This window comes from Culex quinquefasciatus, chromosome 3 (assembly GCF_015732765.1).
Source record: "Culex quinquefasciatus strain JHB chromosome 3, VPISU_Cqui_1.0_pri_paternal, whole genome shotgun sequence".
Lineage (NCBI taxonomy): Eukaryota > Metazoa > Arthropoda > Insecta > Diptera > Culicidae > Culex > Culex quinquefasciatus.
Window position 1 is genome coordinate 174,836,137 of NC_051863.1, and position 19,562 is coordinate 174,855,698.

General features: G+C 42.9%; 2 protein-coding genes across 2 annotated transcripts; both read left to right on the forward strand.

The window, feature by feature from the left end:
* Positions 1 to 4,589: 4,589 nt before the first annotated feature.
* Positions 4,590 to 6,978, forward strand: LOC119769337. Its single transcript, XM_038261356.1, has 3 exons — positions 4,590 to 4,708; positions 6,532 to 6,565; positions 6,805 to 6,978. The coding sequence occupies exons 1-3, from the start codon at positions 4,590 to 4,592 to the stop codon at positions 6,976 to 6,978; spliced, it is 327 nt and encodes a 108-aa protein (XP_038117284.1).
* A 782-nt stretch (positions 6,979 to 7,760) lies between these two features.
* Positions 7,761 to 18,276, forward strand: LOC6047852 (vigilin). Its single transcript, XM_001864820.2, is given in 6 exon segments — positions 7,761 to 7,825; positions 12,138 to 12,222; positions 14,081 to 14,161; positions 14,223 to 14,678; positions 14,681 to 16,459; positions 16,533 to 18,276. Coding segments are annotated over 4 exon segments (3,759 nt in total). The 5' UTR covers positions 7,761 to 7,825; positions 12,138 to 12,222; positions 14,081 to 14,145; the 3' UTR covers positions 18,041 to 18,276.
* Positions 18,277 to 19,562: the final 1,286 nt, after the last annotated feature.

Sequence of the window (19,562 nt, forward strand, 5' to 3'; positions counted from 1 at the left end):
GTGTGTTTTACATCTCTTATTGATGACAATTCTTTAAAAAAAAACAATTTCTATTCTGATTAAAAAAAACATGCAAAAAGTATTACAAAATGGTATTTATTGTTTTAGATGTGCTACTGACCCATTCTCCCGAAACGGGAAACATTTGTACATTTTTTTTCAGTTTTTTGCTTACAGGCTGGTATGCAGATCGGAAGGAACGCAAAACTCCATATAAAAAAACGCCCAAGAAACGGTCAAGGAAAGGGTCACGAAAAGATTTTTCTTAAGCGGTACGCAGCTGAAAAGTAACAGAAACGGAAAGATTGCGTTTGACGTTTCTTCGCGCGGTCCTTGTTTGTAATATGTTTTGATGAAAAAATCAAAATCCTTAACGTTTTAATAATTTTGTATTGGATATAATAATATTTAAAATTCCCGCCGAATCTCAAAATCCATTTTCTAAAATTCTAAACGAATGCACAAGTCGAAATTTCAATAGGTTTAAAAATCGGAAATATATAAATTCGTAAATACAAATTTACGAAAACCTCGAAATTATAACAAATTAATTAAAACAATTTAAGAATTTAGGAATGTAAGAATTTAAGAATTAAATAATTTAAAAATTCAAGAAAAAAATTAAACATTTGTACCCAATTTGTACCAGCCTTATTCTATAATTTCCAAATTTCCTGACTTCCTTATTTCCTAGTTTCCGAATATCTTAATTTCCTTATTTTCTACTTTCCATATTTCCAAATTTCCTAATTCCTAACTTCCTAACTTCATAACTTCCTAAACTCCTAATTTCCTAGTTTCCCAATTTCCTAGTTTCCTAATTTCCGAATTTCCTAATTTCCTAGCTTCCTAATTTCCTAACTTCCTAATTTCCTAACTTCCTAATTTCTTAACTTCCTAATTTCCTAGTTTCCTGATATCCTAATTTCCCAATTTCCTAACTTCCTTACTTCCTAATTTCCTAGTTTTCTAATTTCAAAATTTCTTAATTTCTTAATTCCCTAATTTCCTAACTTCCTAATTTCCTCATTTCCTAACTTCCTAACATCCTTATTTCCTTACATATTAATTTCTTAATATCCTAATTTCTTAAATTCCTTGTTTCTTTATTTCATAATTTCCTAATTTTCTTATTTTCTTTATTTAACTAATTTGCTAATATCATAATTTCCATATTTCCTAATTTCCTAAGTTTTTAATTTCCTTATTTCATAATTATATCATTGTTTAATTTCATTATTTCATAGTTACATAATTTTTACTTATAGTTTTTCTAGTTTTAGAATTTAAGAATTTAAGAATTTCTTATTTTCTGTTTTTTTAAAAGAAATTTTCAATTATTGATTTCTTAATTTTGTTTATAACTGTTGTTAAAAGTTGTTGAATAAACATTTTAACTTTTGAATATTTTTAATCTTTTTATTTTTTCCTCGAAAAAACCTCAAGCGCGCACACCGACAATCGCGCTCATACCGAACTGTCAACTTAGCATAACGTACTTATAACTTCAATATCTACACAGCAAATTTTGGGTTGCCATTTCAGTAAAATAAATAACTGAATGCGATTCAGTAATCATCAGATTTGCTGAAATAGAGGAGAAAGGCAACTCGCGACAAAATTTTGAGGCTAGGAATTTTGACAGGTATGATTTTCATAAAGTATTCGCCTCCTTTTCTCTCCCACAGAAAACTGCGGACAATGTAACTGTCAAACTAGGCCAAAATGTTAAAGTCACTCACAAAATGAACTTTGAGTGATTTGAGTTCATTTCTGACGTCACGATTTTCTCCTCTATGCGGTAATAAACAAAAACATTACTGAAAAATCAGTAAATGCTTATACTGATTTTTCAGTAATGTTTTTGTTTTTTACCGAATTTCAGCAAATCTGATGATTATTACTGAATCGCATTCAGTTATTTATTTTACTGAAATGGCAACCCAAAATTTGCTGTGTAATGATGCAAAATGGCTTCTTTAGGCGCACTGAAGGCACCAAAAAAGTTTCAGACGGATTAAAAAATACAAAAAAAAACGAATGACCGAAATTTCAAAGAATTGCACCTCTTTTACACGGAGTTCACACACACTACCAAACGTTTGTTTTAACTTTGTCAAACCAACGGGGTACAAACTAAAAAGTGTGAAACGAAAAAGTGACCAAACCAAATTGAGTGTAGCACGCAGAAAAATGTTTTGTAGAATCAGCCTGTACGAGTTTTGAATCAATATTTTTTTTGTTGAAAAGGTATAATCAACAAAGAAATTGCGTTGAAACAAACCTCGATTTTCTCAATTCCACAAAAGTCTTTTGTTGTTTTGAAAAAGCCGCTTTGACGTTTAGCGTTAATTCAACAAAAATCTTGATTTTCAAATCAAGAAAACGTTTTGTTGATTCAAATATGCCTTATTTTTCTGCGTGAGTAAGTGTGAGTCCCGTGTAAAAAGTGACAGTTCGTCACTCTTTTAGTTTGTATTTTGAATGGTTCTGTAGATTTGAATTTGTGTTTATTTTTTTTTTTTCATTACAAAAAATCGAAAAAATACATTTTTGCAATTCCGTCGTGAAACTACTTACTTTTCCTGTCATTCTTGAACGACGAAATAGCCTACTTTTCTGTACCAAAAACTACAGAATCGAATAGCAACACTTTTCAAAATAAATGCTGAAAAGTTCTACTTTTCAGCACTCAAATGGGTGCTGAAAAGTTGAACTTTTCAGCACTTGTTTCGAAAAGTAACACTTTTCATTTTTTTTTATTTAAACGATTTATTCACGCAAAAAAAATCAATCTGGTTTGAATCAAAAAAATATTTTGTTGTTTTGACTTGACGATTTTTTGTTGAAATAACCCTCAAAACCGATCGAAACAATTCACAATTTTGAGTTGAAATTAGGGGAAATTCTCGTATGTTTGGCAGGTTAAGCACTCGCTCCTAATTCCATCCAATTTGCTGATTTTCACTATTTCAACAACTAATTTTGCAAAACTTTTGATATAAACTTGCTTGCTCACTTTGTTCGGGGCTGGCCGATTGTGGGTAGTGAACTGTATTTCGTGTTGTTGGTGGCGGATTTCAAGCGGGACCGCAGGAGAGAGGAAAACACCGTGAAACTTGGTTTTCTTTGTTTATTTCTCCTTCTTCTCACTCTCCTGCATCACTTCACTACACTAAAGTTCCTTTCTCCTGCTGCGATGTTGCCTAGTTGGCGGTTGAACGTTTTCTGACGCGAGCTTGGTTCGCGGGTGACGTTTGACGTTCAACTGTCAGTTGACACGGTGGGCGCAGGGGTGTGCGCACGGCGGGGTTTCCTTTTCGGTGATACCGAACATACTCCCCCCGGTTGAGGAACCTCAACAACTTCATTTCGTTCGGTGGATGATCCTTTTCAGGTGAGCAACTCTCTGAGACAACCTTGTCCGGTGGATCGGTTGGAAGCCAGCCTTGGCGCTGGCATTCGTGAGCTGGCCAACAGCGGCCTGGTTGGTGATCCTGTAGTGCGCCGTCATCTGGATGGATGCGGCAGGATCGAGGTTGACCGCGCTTGTCATGGGCTTTAACCGTCGGCGGCAGCATCGGTGTATGCTCCGCGACGATCCTCACTTCTTGGCCGCAGTCCGGATGGACACGACCTGGACGGTTTCGAATCTTGGCAACTCGGGCGACGTGACCAAGACACGAGTACACTGCTGGCAGCATCTGGTTGTGCTTCGCGCTGGCGGTGATGTCGTTCTGGCTTCCGGTAGACGTTGGATGGTCCTCCGGAGCAACCGTCTCGGCTGGTTCTTGTGGCCCGTGGTTGGTCACGTCGAGGCGTTGGACGTGGTGTCCACACGCGCGTTCTTGGCGGGTTTCTCCCTCGGCCGGGAGTCGCTCGTGCTCGGTTGGTTCGAGCCGGTAGGTGGAGCGCATTCTCGGGGAACTGCCTCCTCGTAATCCAGGGTTTGAGACCTGGCCTTCTGGGATTCGTCGATGTGCTCCGGGATGTCCGCTTGGAGGGACTCCCAAGCCGTGAGCTGCTGCATCAGCCATGCTTTGGCGGCGATCTGGTCCGCCTCGCCGGGTGGTTGAGCTGATCTCCTTTTGGCAGCAGCGTACTTCTTGGCCAAGGCGTACTGCGCTTCCTTGTACAGCTCATCGAAGTTCTCGAAGTCTTCTGCCTGTTGTTCGAGAGCTTCCGGCGGAAAAAGCCTTACGGTTCCGATGTGCTCGCTGAACGCTGTCCTCAGGAATTTGCGCAATACGGTCACATGCGACAGCGTCGGTTCTTGCAGAGACAAGATCGCATCTCGGATGAAATCGACCTTCTGCTTCGCCCGCTGGCACTGTCGGATCACATCCGCCAGGTTTCGGGTTGGTGACATGGCCACTTTCCGCTGGTCTGGGAAAGTCCACGTTTGACACCTGGCACCGGTTGGGCAGGTTCTGCTGCTTGGCCGCAGCACTGGTGGGTGGATTGATCGTCGATCGGTTGAACGACGACGCTTTGTTGCTGTCACTTCTGGCGTCTGTGACACACGCTCACACGCACGCACACAGGTTGTTGCGCGGTGTTTCTCCGGGAAAACACGTCCGGACACGCAAATGGCGGGGAAGAGGGAACAATTCAACTCACCTGCTCTCCACAGCCCAAAAGTAGCTCGGTTGAACCACTTGGTGGAAGCTCCTGGAGCGGACACTTCCGGAATCCGACTTCCGACGGCGTAATTCCGCGGCTGGACAAACGCTCGGAATCGGTTGGCTGAAGAGGTAGCGGAGAGTGACGTTGAACTGCAGCGCTTGATCTGAAAAGTTCCGGCGGTTTCCGGCAACTTTAGATCCTGGCCTTGATCGGGAACGGCGTTCACGCATCCGGTTCGGTACGGACCATGTTCGGGGCTGGCCGATTGTGGGTAGTGAACTGTATTTCGTGTTGTTGGTGGCGGATTTCAAGCGGGACCGCAGGAGAGAGGAAAACACCGTGAAACTTGGTTTTCTTTGTTTATTTCTCCTTCTTCTCACTCTCCTGCATCACTTCACTACACTAAAGTTCCTTTCTCCTGCTGCGATGTTGCCTAGTTGGCGGTTGAACGTTTTCTGACGCGAGCTTGGTTCGCGGGTGACGTTTGACGTTCAACTGTCAGTTGACACGGTGGGCGCAGGGGTGTGCGCACGGCGGGGTTTCCTTTTCGGTGATACCGAACACACTTCTTATTGAGCTATTTATCGCTTGATTTCAGTTGAAAACGCTTTCAATTAGCTTTAATTGAATGTCAAAGTTCTGACCTGCCAACATTAGAGGCACGCTGCACAGTGGGCGAAATGGGACCCAAAATCGGACTTAATTGAACGCGGTTGATTCCCTGGTATGACAAATAGTGTTTCTTATGTAAAAAAATCCGGGAAATCGATTGGTGATGGTTTCATCCACCGCACGAAACGGCAAAGGGTCCGTTTTGCCCAAATACCCCATTTTTAACATTTTTTTTTGAAAATCTGTCTGTATTTAGAGCGGAGGCTTAATGCGGCCATTAAAAATGCACTTAACTTATGTGAAAATGTCCCAGGAATCCAGTAAAAATAACCACTTGCCCCGCAAAAATCATCTATGGTCCATTTAACCCCAATCTCGCTATAAAAGCATTTTAGGCCGTTTTCAAATGTTAGGTCAGATTTTAAAAATCTGAAAATATTTTTATCGTAAAGATCAGACAATTTTACATAAGCATGACGATTTGCACTTGATTGTTTGACACATTTATGTTGATGTAAAAATTAAATTGAATAAAAAGATTGAAGAATCAGTTTTGGGCCAATTTTCTCAAACGCAGAATAAACTGTGTTTACATAATTTTTATTTTGATCAACATAAATGTGTTAAACTATCAAGTGCAAATCGTCATTCTTATGTAAAACTGTCTGAACTTTACGATAAAAATATTTTCGGATTTTTAAAATCTGACCTAACATTTGAAAATGGCCTAAAATGCTTTTATAGCGAAATTGGGGTTAAAAAGACCATAGATGATTTTTGCGGTGCAAGTGGTTATTTTTACTGGATTCCTGGGACATTTTCACATAAGTTAAGTGCATTTTGGATGGCCGCATAAAGCTTCCGCTCTAAATACAGACCGATTTTAAAGAAAAAATGTAAAAAAATGGGGAATTGGGGCAAAATGGACTCTTTGCCGTTTCGTGCGGTGGATGAAACCATCACCAATCGATTCCCCGGATTTTTTTACATAAGAAACACTATTTTTCATACCAGGGAATCAGCCGCGTTCAATTAAGTCCGATTTTGAGTTCCATTTCGCCCACTGTGCGCTGGAATTAGATGCTGTTCCCCTACTTGCTGTATTTTGTCAAACTCCTTTGGAAATAACAACAAAAATTTTGATTTGATTCAACCCACAACGGCGTTGAATCAACTTGACTGTGTTTTTTGATTTCAATGAAAATTATTGTGGTTTACACGTGCCCCCTTTCTGTCAAAATGTTGACATTTTCTCATTGGGCTGATCGATTTTTTTCCGTTCCGTGCGGCGAGGTTATACAAATGGCGATTCGCGGAATACAAAAAGGTTGTGCTCAAGATTCGGGTTGTTTTCCAAGCCACCCAGAATCAGGCCGACTAAAACCCGACAATTGAGATACCAAAGCTGCCACCATCAGAAGTTCCTCAGCGTGCACTTGCAAGATGGAGAACCAACCCAGATTTATCGGAATTCCCCAAGATCTTAATCTTCGACGGGACATGCTTGATAAGCGCCTTAGAATTCTACCAAAATGTCTCTCTCTGACGCCTTTTCCATCCTTACAGACCTCTGCGGAAAACAGCACCACGATCCGGAGGCCAGTGCCAACAAGGCCGCTCAACGCGGGGAGACAAACTTGTCGGTTCACTCAGAAGCGGCGGTGTCAACGACACCAGGTGCGGTTCCAGAACAGCAAAATGGCTCACGATCTCACGGGCCAAATTTGCTGCAACACTTGAAGGAACAGATGGAAATCATTTGAAATTTTCAATAAATAAAAAAAATTAAACATCAATAAAATACAATTTTTATTCCAATTCAACATTTTGTTGATTCAATTCAATGACTAACCATAATTTGATAAAAATCTTGAGTTGTTTCCACAACGAAACCAACGTTGATTCAACAAAATTCTGATTTGAATGCGCTTTCTGTCAAATTTTGGTCAACAAAAGTGAGGGTTGATTCAACAAAAAAACTGCATTGAAACAACGAAATGTATCGATTTGAAATAACAAAATTGGAGAGTTGATTCAATGCAAAAATTTTGTTGATTATATTCAACAAAATATTTTGTTGAATCAAACCTCATACAGGCTGATTCTACAAAATATTTTTCTGCGTGTTGACAAAATACATGAAAATTTGACATAAAATTTCACTCAGTGTGTGTTTTTTGGAATTGCAAAAAATGGTGTATGGAACTCGTTGCAAAACTTGATTTTTTCAGCACTCTTCGTATTTATCCAACTCGGTGAACCTCGTTGGATAAATGTACGACTCGTGCTGAAAAAATCCTCTTTTTGCAACTAGTTGCATAAACTACTATTTTAAGGCTTTATAAACTTTGACCATATTGAAATGGCCAAAAAAAATCGCAATGTTAAATAAATAATTCGCACCATCGTTTTAACTCAGTGCAAAGCAGGCAGCACAGTCCTGTACAGAGTTTTGCGGTATAAACTTTACCCACCGCCTGTCAAAACCGTCGAAACCCCACTCCCGGCAACCCTGTTTGACACGCCAGCAAAAGCTGCGGCTCCACGAAAGTTGCCTTCGTACCGTTCATTCATTGCTTGGGAGTCGGTACGTGAGGTTCAACGCAAGTTTTGGTTCGCTCTGTCTGGATTTTTGTGAATTTTGGCCTTTTCTCTTGGCCATCAAAGTGTGCGGCTCTGCGGTGTGCTCGCTTTTGTCGAGCTGGAATTGGCCCGTTTTTTGTCCGATTCCGTGACAGTGACAGTGAAAAGTGCCCTGCGGGAAGTGTCCCGCACGCGACGCGCCGATTCGCGACCCGGTACGGCGGTTTTGCGCCGGGGCAAATCCGATTTTTCCGGTGGCCGGGATTGGCCCTGGCCAAGAGAACCATATTGCAGTGATAAATTGGGAAGGAGAAAGAATAAGCGGCGGCACACACACGAGAAGGAAGAAGAACGGGCTCTCTTGGTGCTCTGCTTTTTTGCTCTCTCTTGGTTTCTCCGAGAGAGAGCGAGAGCCGGTCGGATGTGTGTGTGTGTCCGTTTGTGTGTGTGTTACAGTGTTGCCAGCGCGCACCAAGTTGGGGATTTAAATTTTCATGAATGATGTTGCGCCGGATGTTGTGTTGTGGATTGAATACTTCATTCAATGTTTAGCTTAATGAATGCTACCCTTTTCCCTTATTGCATTTATTGTTGATTTTGTAGTTTCAGCAACATTTGAAAAGGGCGCATAAGCATTTTGACGAACTATTTTGCAAATTCCGAGACGCAGGTAATTGCCATGTTAAAGTGAAGCTGGAATACCTGTTATTGTTTCAAAAATGAGGTTTTGTGAAAAAGTTACATGTTTTTTTCGGAATAAGCTAAATAGTTCCAGGTGTCACAGTGCTAATGGGCACTTTTCTCGTGTTGACTTTTTATTGAAAAGTACTTGCTAAAAAAATCATTAAACCCATAATATATTTTTTTATTTTCAAAACATGAAAACTTTGAATTTGTGCGAAAAAGTCCATAAATGAGTAAAAAATATGTTTAATCAATGTTTCCATTTTTTTATATAAATAATTATTAAACTAAATCATGAGGCAGATCTGGATTCTGGCCTTACTCTTAAGTTTGGTTAAATCCAATGGAGATTTTAGTCTAGCTAATGCCATATGAAAAGACGAAAAACACCTTCCACAAAATATTAGCTTAATTGGTTATGCACGTGAGCAGAATAGACTGTTTTCAATACGTCTTCGGCCCATTTACATCGTTTTGCTTGATTGGTTAGGCTGGTACAAATATTTTTAAAAGTTCTTGTCACCCCCTTCGAAATTGGCCCGAAAAATCAGGGGCAAAAAAATATTTTACAATAAACTTCAAAATTTCAATGAAAATTCATGTGCAACCAGCTGAAATCAAATTAAAATACATTCTCCTGCGTTTAAAATCATTTTTAGCATGTTTGGGTTTGTTAAAAATCTTAAGATTTTTGAAAATTTTCGATGCAAAATCTTTTTTCGATACAATTTTTGTTTTTGTCAGATCATAGATTTTTTTTAAAACTAATGATTGCAAAACAACTGAACTAGTGTAAAATGCATTTTAAAACACTTTTTTCATTGAAACGTGAAAACTATGGCTTGTTATTTCAATTTTTATATTCTTTTATTTTTTGCCCCCTTGACCTTGGCCAGGGAAGAGGGACAAAAACTTTTTTAAATATTTGCATCGGCCTTAAGAATAATTTATGATTGTTTTCCGTGTCACAATAATGACTACTCAAACTCTAACCTTCTGATGAAACTCAAGAAGAAAATTTAACTTCAAGCTCGTTTTCTCAGCTTGCTGAAAGTTTATGCAGTATAGAGTTGTAATCATAAAAACTTGTTACTTATTCCACTTTAATGTGATAAGTGTTTTCCTCACATTTACATTGTAATTTTTCCTCAAAATAGCAACATCCATACTTTCAACATTCTATCAATTTAATTTTACTGTTCATACCTTTCGATAGGGTAGTTCGGTAGTCAGATCTTTTTAAAAATCAAGGCTCATTCAAGGTTTTTCGATTACCCGTCCAATATTATTTTCATAAAAAAAAATTCGACATCCGTCCTCAATAATTTAACTTACAATTTTTGATAGGGTTGTCAGCTCTTGAGCTTGTTTGGCTTTGGGTAGACTAAAATACCCATCCAAAGAAGGATCGTTTAATGGAGCTGGACTTCATTTTCATCAAAATATCTGAGATCCGACTTCAAAAAAGTGTATAATTCCGTAGTAACATTTCAATAGGGCGAATCTGCGTTTGTAAACAAGCAGTCTATCCCTTTTGCTCAAGTGATAGTTCACGTCAAGTAAGACAGGGATAGACTGCTTGTTTACAAACGCAGATTCGCCCTATTGAAATGTTACTGCGGAATTAACACTTAGGTGTTTCTAACTTTTGATAGGATTGTCAGATCTACATTTTTTTGGACTAAAATTAAAATTGTCTCTCAAATACGTTTGAAAAAAAATATTTCAAATTCAAAATATTGTTGAAAACGCAGCCCTTTTATAATTTCCTAAATCTTAGCAAAAAATCGTTTTTATGCATACTTTTTAAAGTACTCAACACAACTTGATATTTTCCAATAAGGGCTTATGATAGGTAAAGACGGAGCTAGTGCGTCCATCCCGGAAAATAACGGGATTTTTTTTTATATTTTGTCCCGGGAATTCCCGAAATTAAAAAAAAAATGGACTGAAAATTCAGATTTTGTTGTGGAATTAGATGAACACCAATAAAAAAAATGAAATATTAAGCGTATATCAGCATTAATTTAACTTATAAAGGAAAATTGATAAAATTTACCGATCCGTAAGTTGCCTAGCGCTACAAAAAAAATCTGTTTATTTTATATATTTTTTAAAAGATTACGTATATTAATGATTTCAAATTAAAAAACTAAGATCATTTTAAATTATTTTTCCTGAAAATATTTTGCAAATCAAGACGAATGTATCGAAATATTTTTTTATTGATTTCGGTTAAAACAAGAACAGAACAAAACAATTAGTATATACACCGATTGTCAAATGAATTGCTCTAAAATCTCCTTTACCTATTCAGAATGTAGTCCCGATTCTCTCGAGTTGACGGTTGTGGCTTTAAGATAATTTGTCAAATATTTTTTTATATAAAACATGATGTCTAAACTTATTTAAAATTTTATATTGGCTGGTATAATTTTATTTGTTATCTTTTTATTTGTTATTTTAGACATTTTAAAAGATTTTTTTTACGATGTTGGTGCATTTCATAACAACGAGCAAAAACAAATCTTTTAAGCTGTAGATTATCACCAATGAATAAAGTTGAGCTAATTCTATGATTTTCAGCTCGAAAAACTTGACAAATATAAGGAAACATGGATTTTATTACTGTTTTAAAAATTTCCCGGGATTTAGAAAATATTTTTCCCGTTTCCAGGGAAATTTGGACGCCCTAGACGGAGCTCATTACTCGTATTATGTTGAGGAAAGCAAAGAAAAAACAAATTTAAACCTATGGAGTTTTTTTAAAAAGGTCCAATAAACCAAATTTTAATTTTTTGCTTTTTGGGTGTTTTTGAAATCGCCTTAAGTCAGGGGTATTAAAAACCACCCAAAAGCAAAAACTGAAAATTTGGTTTATTGGACCTCTAAAAAAAAACTGTAGACCTTAACTTTAAAACCTGTTTAAATCAAAAAGTATCACAAATTTGGAAATATCTAAGAGTTTATGACTTTTTTTTTCAAAAAGCTGAGATTTTTTTGTGCTTGGCCCAATTCAATACACGCTGGCCGGCAGCGAAATTATGAAAAAGTATAGTTTGTATCAGACTTGGCTTGTGCCAAGGCTTGTGCTGTCTGTGATACCTAAAATCACTGATTTTTTTTTTCAATTAAAATTTTGTATTTGCTTAAAATTGTTAATTTTTATCGAAATTTTCTAATGAATCTCGGTGAGTTATGTTGGCTTTAAATAGTTTCCATTAACTTTGAAGACTTTTGGCAACACTTGGGTCACACGCTCTGCGCTCTTCTCCCCCTAGTCTCTTATGTCCGAAGTATAGCCACACATATTTGCGTTCCGTTCCGTGTGCCGTCTCGCGGGGGTCCGGTTTAAGTCGCAGACAGGATAATTTTGCGTGAAGAATACTTTGTGATGAGGTTACGCGAAATCGGACAAAAAGCTGGGCACCGCCAGCCAAACAATTTTCACAATAAAAAATCCTTTCACTTCCAGACACGATCCGTCAATGAGCAGGAGAAAAACGTACTAATTTCGTTACTGTTTTTGTTTTCTTCCCTCTTTTCGGTCATTGCACCCGCCTCCATCGACATCCTACGGAATGCCTGCGCGCCTCTGTGTGGTTGTGTGGCTGCTGGATCTATCTACGCAGCAAACGGCAAACCAAGTGCATTCAAGCTGGAGTCTCCAACGAGGACAAATCTCATCTAACCGGATCTTTGGCTATATACAGTACAGTGAGTATTTTTTTTTTGGGTTTCGTGATTTTTTTTTGTTTCAGATATCACAAGAAACGGTGCGTGACCCGAAGTGTGTATAGTTCCAATTTTAGTATAAAAGTGGTGATCCGCGATCGTGCAGTTCGTGTGTAGTGTGGTGTTAATTAAACCATTCAAACCATGGTTCACCGAAATTACATCGGCAGCACTGGCCACCGTGGCGGCGGCCACATCGAGCAGCAGAAAGTGAGAGAGAGAAAAATTAAGCGCGTGAGAGAACCATGCACGGCTCTAGGAATGAAATGGACGAAGAGGAAGACGGAGTCAGAAGGAAAAAAAAAAAAAACTGTCGACGTGTGATCATTTTCGCCCGTTCAATCACATGCTTCCGATGTCTGGGTCAAGCCCATCAAGGAACCGACCAGCAGGGCGACACCGTACAACAGACTACCTGAGGGGGTTCGTCGCGGTCATGAAATGCTAGAGTGCAATTGGTAGAAGATGACCGTAAATTCGCCGGTCACTAAAAGAGACTCAACTGGGAAGGTCACCCTCGCGGCCTGCCTGCCTGCATGCCTTGTGGATCCCACCGGGGTAAAAGACCTTCGCTGTAACGCTTGCACACACACACTAACACACACAGAAGACGGTCGAGCAGGTAGTGGAACGTTGGTAGCCACTCAACAGCAGACACTAACAACTCAAGAACCGGCAAGCTGAAAAGAAAGTCGCCAAATCACGTTAATTTCGACACGACCGGACTCATTAACCCCCGGTCGAACCCGATACGGTGTGACACGTCGAAAGTGATTACGTGATGTTTTTGTTTTTTTTGTTCCTTCTTCTGCGGGCGCCCCCACCATCACAAATACATCGAAAGAGGTCGCGGTCGGAAGACGGCGACGATGGTATGCGCGATGGTGCGTTTCTTCACCTCAACGAAACTAGGATAGGAGGATGGAAAATCAAAACAGAACAACCGTTATTGGCCAGCTTGGTAACCGCTGCCCGATCGTCGTGGTGGAATGTCTCGCTCGCTGGAATGATGATTGAGCTAAAATCGGGCGCTTATCAACACTGCTGACGTCCGCCGGTGTGTAGTATCAGCGGTTTGATATGGTTTCCCGTCTTGGTGCGCAGCAGCAGCAGCAGCAAAGGCTGAGTGAGTTGGCACTCCTCTTTGGCGCGACGCGCGAGGAGTCCACGTTGGCAGCATTGATGGAGTGAATAATGGATTAAACAGCGTGGCGAAGGCGCCCCTTTCACGTTTTGGAGTTTTACGATTCTGCGCGGAGAGACAATTGATAAGATTTGAAAATACTTAACACATCATCTTCCGCAAACGCCACCAAATCTAGAATCAAGAGCATCACAAGAAGTGGAGATAACCGCAATCAGCGCTCTTTCTCTCGCTGAACAAATTCTCCCCCCGCAAAACTAGCTCGGCTAGATCTGCCGCAGCTCAACCACCATCGCTCTCCTTGGTGCGCTGCGCAGTGCATTTCTCTTTGCCTGTGTTTGTACAAATGACCAGACCAGCCAGCACCAGCACTATCTCTCGTGCTTCTCGGTGTGGTTTTGCTGGTTTTGTTTCCTTTTTTTCTTATTTTAGTCGACTTTTATCGTTTTACACTTTCGTTTCGAAGTTCGTTCGAAAATTCCTGCTCGAAGATCTCTCCACCCTGTGGTGTGTGATCCGTTCTCTTTTGATGTGGTGCCCTCTCTTTCTTCCATTACGAAGTGAAGTGGGAGTAGCGAGGTGATCTCATATGGCTCGTTGTAATAATTTAATCTATTCTGCACTCAATTTTCCCCTTAGTGCCACGTGTCCCTAAACAATTCTTCTTTCTACTCTCGCTCTCTTTCTCTTCCGCAGTGGTACTGTAAAGACTTGCTACGAATCAGGACTTTTCTTTTCAAGCAGTAAAACAAGCAGCAGTGATGGAGGATTCAACAGGTTGGTTCAACTCGGTCGTCTGTCACAACAAATTGAGCTAACTTTTATTTCGGTTTTGCAGTCGTTGATCAGCAGCCCAACGCCGCCGCGTACGACAACAACCTGGCGGCTGTGGCCACCGGTCCCGTCGCGACGCCGTGCTACGATGATCTGTTCCCGGCGCTGCCGGTGAGCGATACGCCGCGCTTCAACAACCAAACCATCTCGCCGGCCACGCAGAACATGCGCGTCGGCAGCTCGGTTGTGACGCAGGTCTTCATCGTGCCGTCCGGCGAGCGCAAGTACGACTCGGACAAGTTTGGCGAGGGGGAATCGCTGCGCACGTGCCAGAACATCATGAAGGAAACCAACGCCCATATCGAGATCTCGAGCGGCAAGGACCAATCGTTGACGTTCCTGGTGACGGGCAAGCCGAACGAGGTGATCGAGGCGCGTCGCAAGATTCTGGTGCACTTCCAGACGCAGGCGAGCAAGTCGATTAGCATCCCGCGCGAGCACCACCGTTGGATCCTGGGTAAGAAGGAGACCGTTTGCGTGAGCTGGAGAGAACTACGGCCACCAAGATTAACGTGCCCCGTATCAACGACGAGTCGGACGTCATTACGATCTCCGGCACGAAGGAGGGCATCGAGAAGGCCGAGCACGAGATCCGCATCACGTCGGACGAGCAGTCGCGCAAGGCCTTCGAGCGTGTCAACATCCCGAAGATCTACCATCCGTTCATTGTGGGACCGCACAGCGAGAACGTCAACAAGATGATGGAGGAGACGGGCGCGAAGATCAACATTCCGCCCCCGTCGGTCCAGAAGGACGAGATCATCATCACCGGCGAGAAGGAGGGCGTACTGCAGGCCAAGGCACGCATCGAAGCCATCAGCAAGGAAATGGAGAAAAAGTGTACCAGCGTCGGCGTCGAAGTTCCGCGTGCCCAGCACAAGTACATCGTCGGACCGAAGGGTTCCACTATCCAGGAGATCCTGTCGATGACTGGCGTGTCGGTGGAGATGCCCTCGAGCGATTCCCAGAACGATACCATCACTCTGCGTGGCCCGCAGGACAAGCTCGGAAACGCTCTGAGCGTCGTGTACCAGAAGGCGAACTCGGTTCGCACCACGACGCTCGAGTGTCCCCAGTGGATCCACAAGTACATTATCGGACGCGAGGGTGGCCACATCAAGGAGTTTACCGCCCAGTACCCGAACGTGCACGTGGAGTTCAACGAGGACAAGATCAAGATCGAAGGCCTGCCAGAGCAGGTTGATGCCTCCGCCGAGGCACTGGAGAAAATGGTCAAAGATCTGACCGGGCGTCTCACCTTCGCCGAGATGATGGTGGATCCGATCTATTGCAAGCACATTATCGGCAAGAACGGAGCCAACATCAACCGGATGAAGGAGGAGTACGAGGTGCTCATCAACATCGACGAAAAGGACTCGATCAAGCCGATCCGTATCGAGGGACCGGCCGACGGTGTTGAGCGAGCCAAGCAGGAGCTGCTTGAAAAGATCACGAAATTGGAAAACGAAAAGGAAGAGTCGATCGTGATCGACCATCGCCTGTTCAAGACGATCATCGGAGCGAAGGGCGAAACGATCCGCGAGATCCGCGACAAGCACAACCAGGTGCAGATCATCTTCCCCGGTCCGAACGACAAGTCGGACATTGTCAAGATCCGCGGACCGCGCGAAGATGTCGACAAGTGCAGCAAGTACCTGGCCAAGTACGTCAAGGAGCTGCAGAAGAACTCGTTCGTCATGGAGGTGCCCATCTTCAAGCAGTTCCACAAGTACGTCATTGGCAAGGGCGGTGCCAACATCAAGAAGATTCGCGACGAGACTCAAACCAAGATCGATTTGCCGGCCGAGGGTGACAAGAACGACGTGATTGTCATCACCGGAAAGAAGGAAAACGTGAAGGAAGCTCGCGACCGCATCCAGAAGATCCAGGAAGAGCTGGCCAACATCATCACCGAGGAGATCCAGATTCCGCCCAAGTACTACAACTCGCTGATCGGATCCGGCGGCAAGCTCATCTCGTCCATCATGGAGGAGTGCGGTGGCGTCTCGATCAAGTTCCCCAGCCCGGAATCCAAGAGCGACAAGGTGGCGATCCGTGGCCCCAAGGAGGACGTCGATCGCGCCAAGGCGCAGCTGATCGAGCTGACCAACGAGAAGGAGCTGTCCTCTTTCACTGCCGAGGTACGTGCCAAGCCGCAGCACCACAAGTTCCTGATCGGCAAGAACGGTGCTTCCATCAAGAAGATCCGCGACCTCACCGGCGCCAGGATCATCTTCCCGGGTAAGTTGTACCAAACCACATACTTTGCTCACGATTAAAGGTCTAATGTCCAACTCCATTTCAAATTCAAAAGGTACTAACGATGAAGACAAGGAGGTCATCACCATCATCGGCAAGAAGGAGGGCGTCGAGGAGGCCCGTACCCAGCTGGAGGCGATCATCAAGAACATCGACAACATCGTCGAGGACGAGATCAGCGTGGACCCCAAGTTCCACAAGCATTTCGTGGCCCGTCGCGGTGAGGTGCTGCACCGGATTGCCGAGGAGTGCGGTGGCGTGATGATTTCGTTCCCGCGGTCGGGCGTCGACAGCGACCGGGTGACGCTGAAGGGCGCCAAGGACTGTATCGATGCGGCCAAGGCTCGCATGCTGGAGATTGTCGAGGATCTGGAGCAGATGGTTACGATCGAGTGCATCATCCCGGCCCGTCACCACCGTATCGTCATGGGCAAGGGTGGCTCGAAGGTGCAGGGAGTTACGTCCGAGTTTGACGTCAACATCAAGTTCCCGGAGCGCGACGCGCAGGAAGCGATCGCCGAGGGCTACCAGAATGGCGACGTCAACGGGGGAGATCCCATCATGACGACGGACATTATCCGGATCAGTGGACGTAAGGAAAAGTGCGACAAGGCCAAAGCGGCTCTGTTGGCTCTGGTTCCCATTACGGAGGAAATCAACGTTGCGTTCGATCTGCATCGCTCGCTGATCGGCCAGAAGGGACGTGACGTCAAGGAGTTGATGAACACGTACGACGTGCACATTGAGCTGTCGCCGCAGGACCAGAAGCTGGACATCATCAAGGTCACCGGAGCGCGGGCCAACATCGAGGAGGCCAAGATTGCCATCGATAAGCGAATTGTTGAGCTGGAGGCTGACCGCAAGGATCGCGAGCTGCGTTCGTTCGAGGTGAAGGTTGAAATTGACCCCGAGTTCCATCCGAAGATTATCGGTCGCCGTGGTGCTGTTGTGAACAAGATTCGTGCAAACCACTCGGTGCAGATTTCGTTCCCGAAGGTGGACGATCCTGTGAACAACATCATCTCGATCCAGGGATACGAAGCGAACGCATACGCCGCTCGCGACGAGATCCTCGGCATCGTGAACGAACTCAACTCGATGCACCGCGAGGAGGTTTCCATTGACGAGCGCGTCCACCGCCGTTTCATCGGCTTCAAGGGACGTCGCGTCCGCGAGATCAAGGAGATGTTCAAGGTGGAGATTAGCTTCCCGCGGCCGGAAGATCCGGACCAGTCGATCATTGTGATCTCCGGCAGCCACCAGGACGATGTCGAGGCTTGCCGCGATCATCTGCTCAACCTGGAGGAGGAGTTCCTGCAGGACGTCGTTACGGCCGCCCCGACGCAGCAAACGACCTTCACCCAGATCCTGGAGGACATCGGCAATCAGCGCGAAACGCCCAAGCAGGGCTTTGTCGTTCAGGGCGCCCCGTGGGAACGCCGCAACAACGCTCCCAACACGCAGTCCCAGGAGGACTTCCCCGACTTTGGCCTCGGCGGACCGGCCCCAGTCGAGCAGGCCCCATCGGCTCCGATCGCATCGGCCTGGAACGCTCGCCACTAAGCGTGACTTTGAACAGCAATTATAAACACACACACACACAACCACACGTGAAACAATAGATTCATCCGTAACGTAGCGAGAGAGAGAGCGAACGAGATCACGAGAGACACACATAGCGCATGAGAGAAGGGTGGAGAAATTGAGAGAGAGAGAGGCAGGGCGAAGTCAATTTGTCTCCCAACCCAGCTACAATGTAATAGCAGCGACCGGTTTCGTGTCACACAGCTTTCACGCACCTCTCACGACAACTCTCTCGTCCTGAAAAGGCTTCTTTTACAGACTTATCAATCTACCAGGCAGTCTCGTACAGGTTTCTTGATTTGAGTGAAGCATCAACACTAAGACAAATATGTTTGTTTTTTTTTTTCTATTTTATTTAATATTTTTTCTGGTTCTACGTTTTTGTTTTGCTAACCTTTAAAATACAATCAATATTGTGGGAAAAAATATACATGATCTAGTGCAAGTTGTACATAAAACAAACGCAAAAAAAAGAAGGCAATATAATATGCGAGCGCGCGCATGTGTGTGTGCAACGGAGAGTAAGAGAGCGACGCCAGCGCGAAACAGTGCAGAATTTATATTAAATTTTACCTAGACTAGCGACCGCTGCAAGCGTCGTGTCACAATCGTGTGTCTCAGTTTTTTGTTTTTTTTTTTGCTAAGAAAATGCGAACGATTACTAATCCGCAGTTTAATAGAACACAACATCCCACATTTAAGTTTATCATGGGAAATTATATTGTAATAATACATAAATTGGCCTTTTATTTGTTGGAAGAAAAGAAATGTGCTCGTCCTTATTTATTGCGAAACAAGTCGTCTTCGGATAACTTTTTTCTCTTGCTGATGATCCCTGTTACGTTTCAAGCGTGTTACCATAAAAAAACTCTTTTCCGAAACATTCGTACCGAGATCTCACGTGTGTATGTGTGTGGATCAAGAAAGAGAAAAAGAAACAATTTTTATGTTGGCTCAATCTATGTAACTAAAGTGTGCAAGACAGAGGGAGATGAAATGTACCACAATATGCAAATCAGTTTTCCAAACATTAAAATGGGTGACAAAAAAGAAAAAGCAAACTAAGTACTGAACATAAAATTAAATGCTGAACAATTAAAACCTTTAAGTTTGTTCTGTTTGTTTGAGTGTATCGAATAGGAATGGAAATGAGAATTCTAGCGAAGTGGAAAAAAAACTGTTTCACAATATAGATTTAACAGAAAACTTCTTGGTTGATTTTGCCAATTTTTACAGTAAACAAGCTGAAACTATTATATACCTACATATATTTTTTGATAATCAATTATAGTGCAGTAGGTAAGCGGAGTTTTCTTTTTATCTTTTAAAAATATAATATTGTGCTAGTTTGAAGTGATTAACAAAAAAATGAAACTAAAGGAATGCAAGCAACTAACGAAACAACATTAGAGCAGAAACAAACGAGTCACTGAGAAATGAACAATACATTTAGGGGAATGTGCATACAGTGAGCGTAAACAGGATTGAAAGAAGCATACAC

Bases quoted from the DNA above. Each gene is read 5' to 3' on its own strand.
- LOC119769337 (XM_038261356.1), top strand. From the start codon at position 4,590: ATGGCGGGGAAGAGGGAACAATTCAACTCACCTGCTCTCCACAGCCCA. The intron at 4,709-6,531 runs GTAATTCCGCGG...CCGTGCGGCGAG, and splicing joins GGAATCCGACTTCCGACGGC to GTTATACAAATGGCGATTCG. The intron at 6,566-6,804 runs GTTGTGCTCAAG...CCATCCTTACAG, and splicing joins GATTCGCGGAATACAAAAAG to ACCTCTGCGGAAAACAGCAC.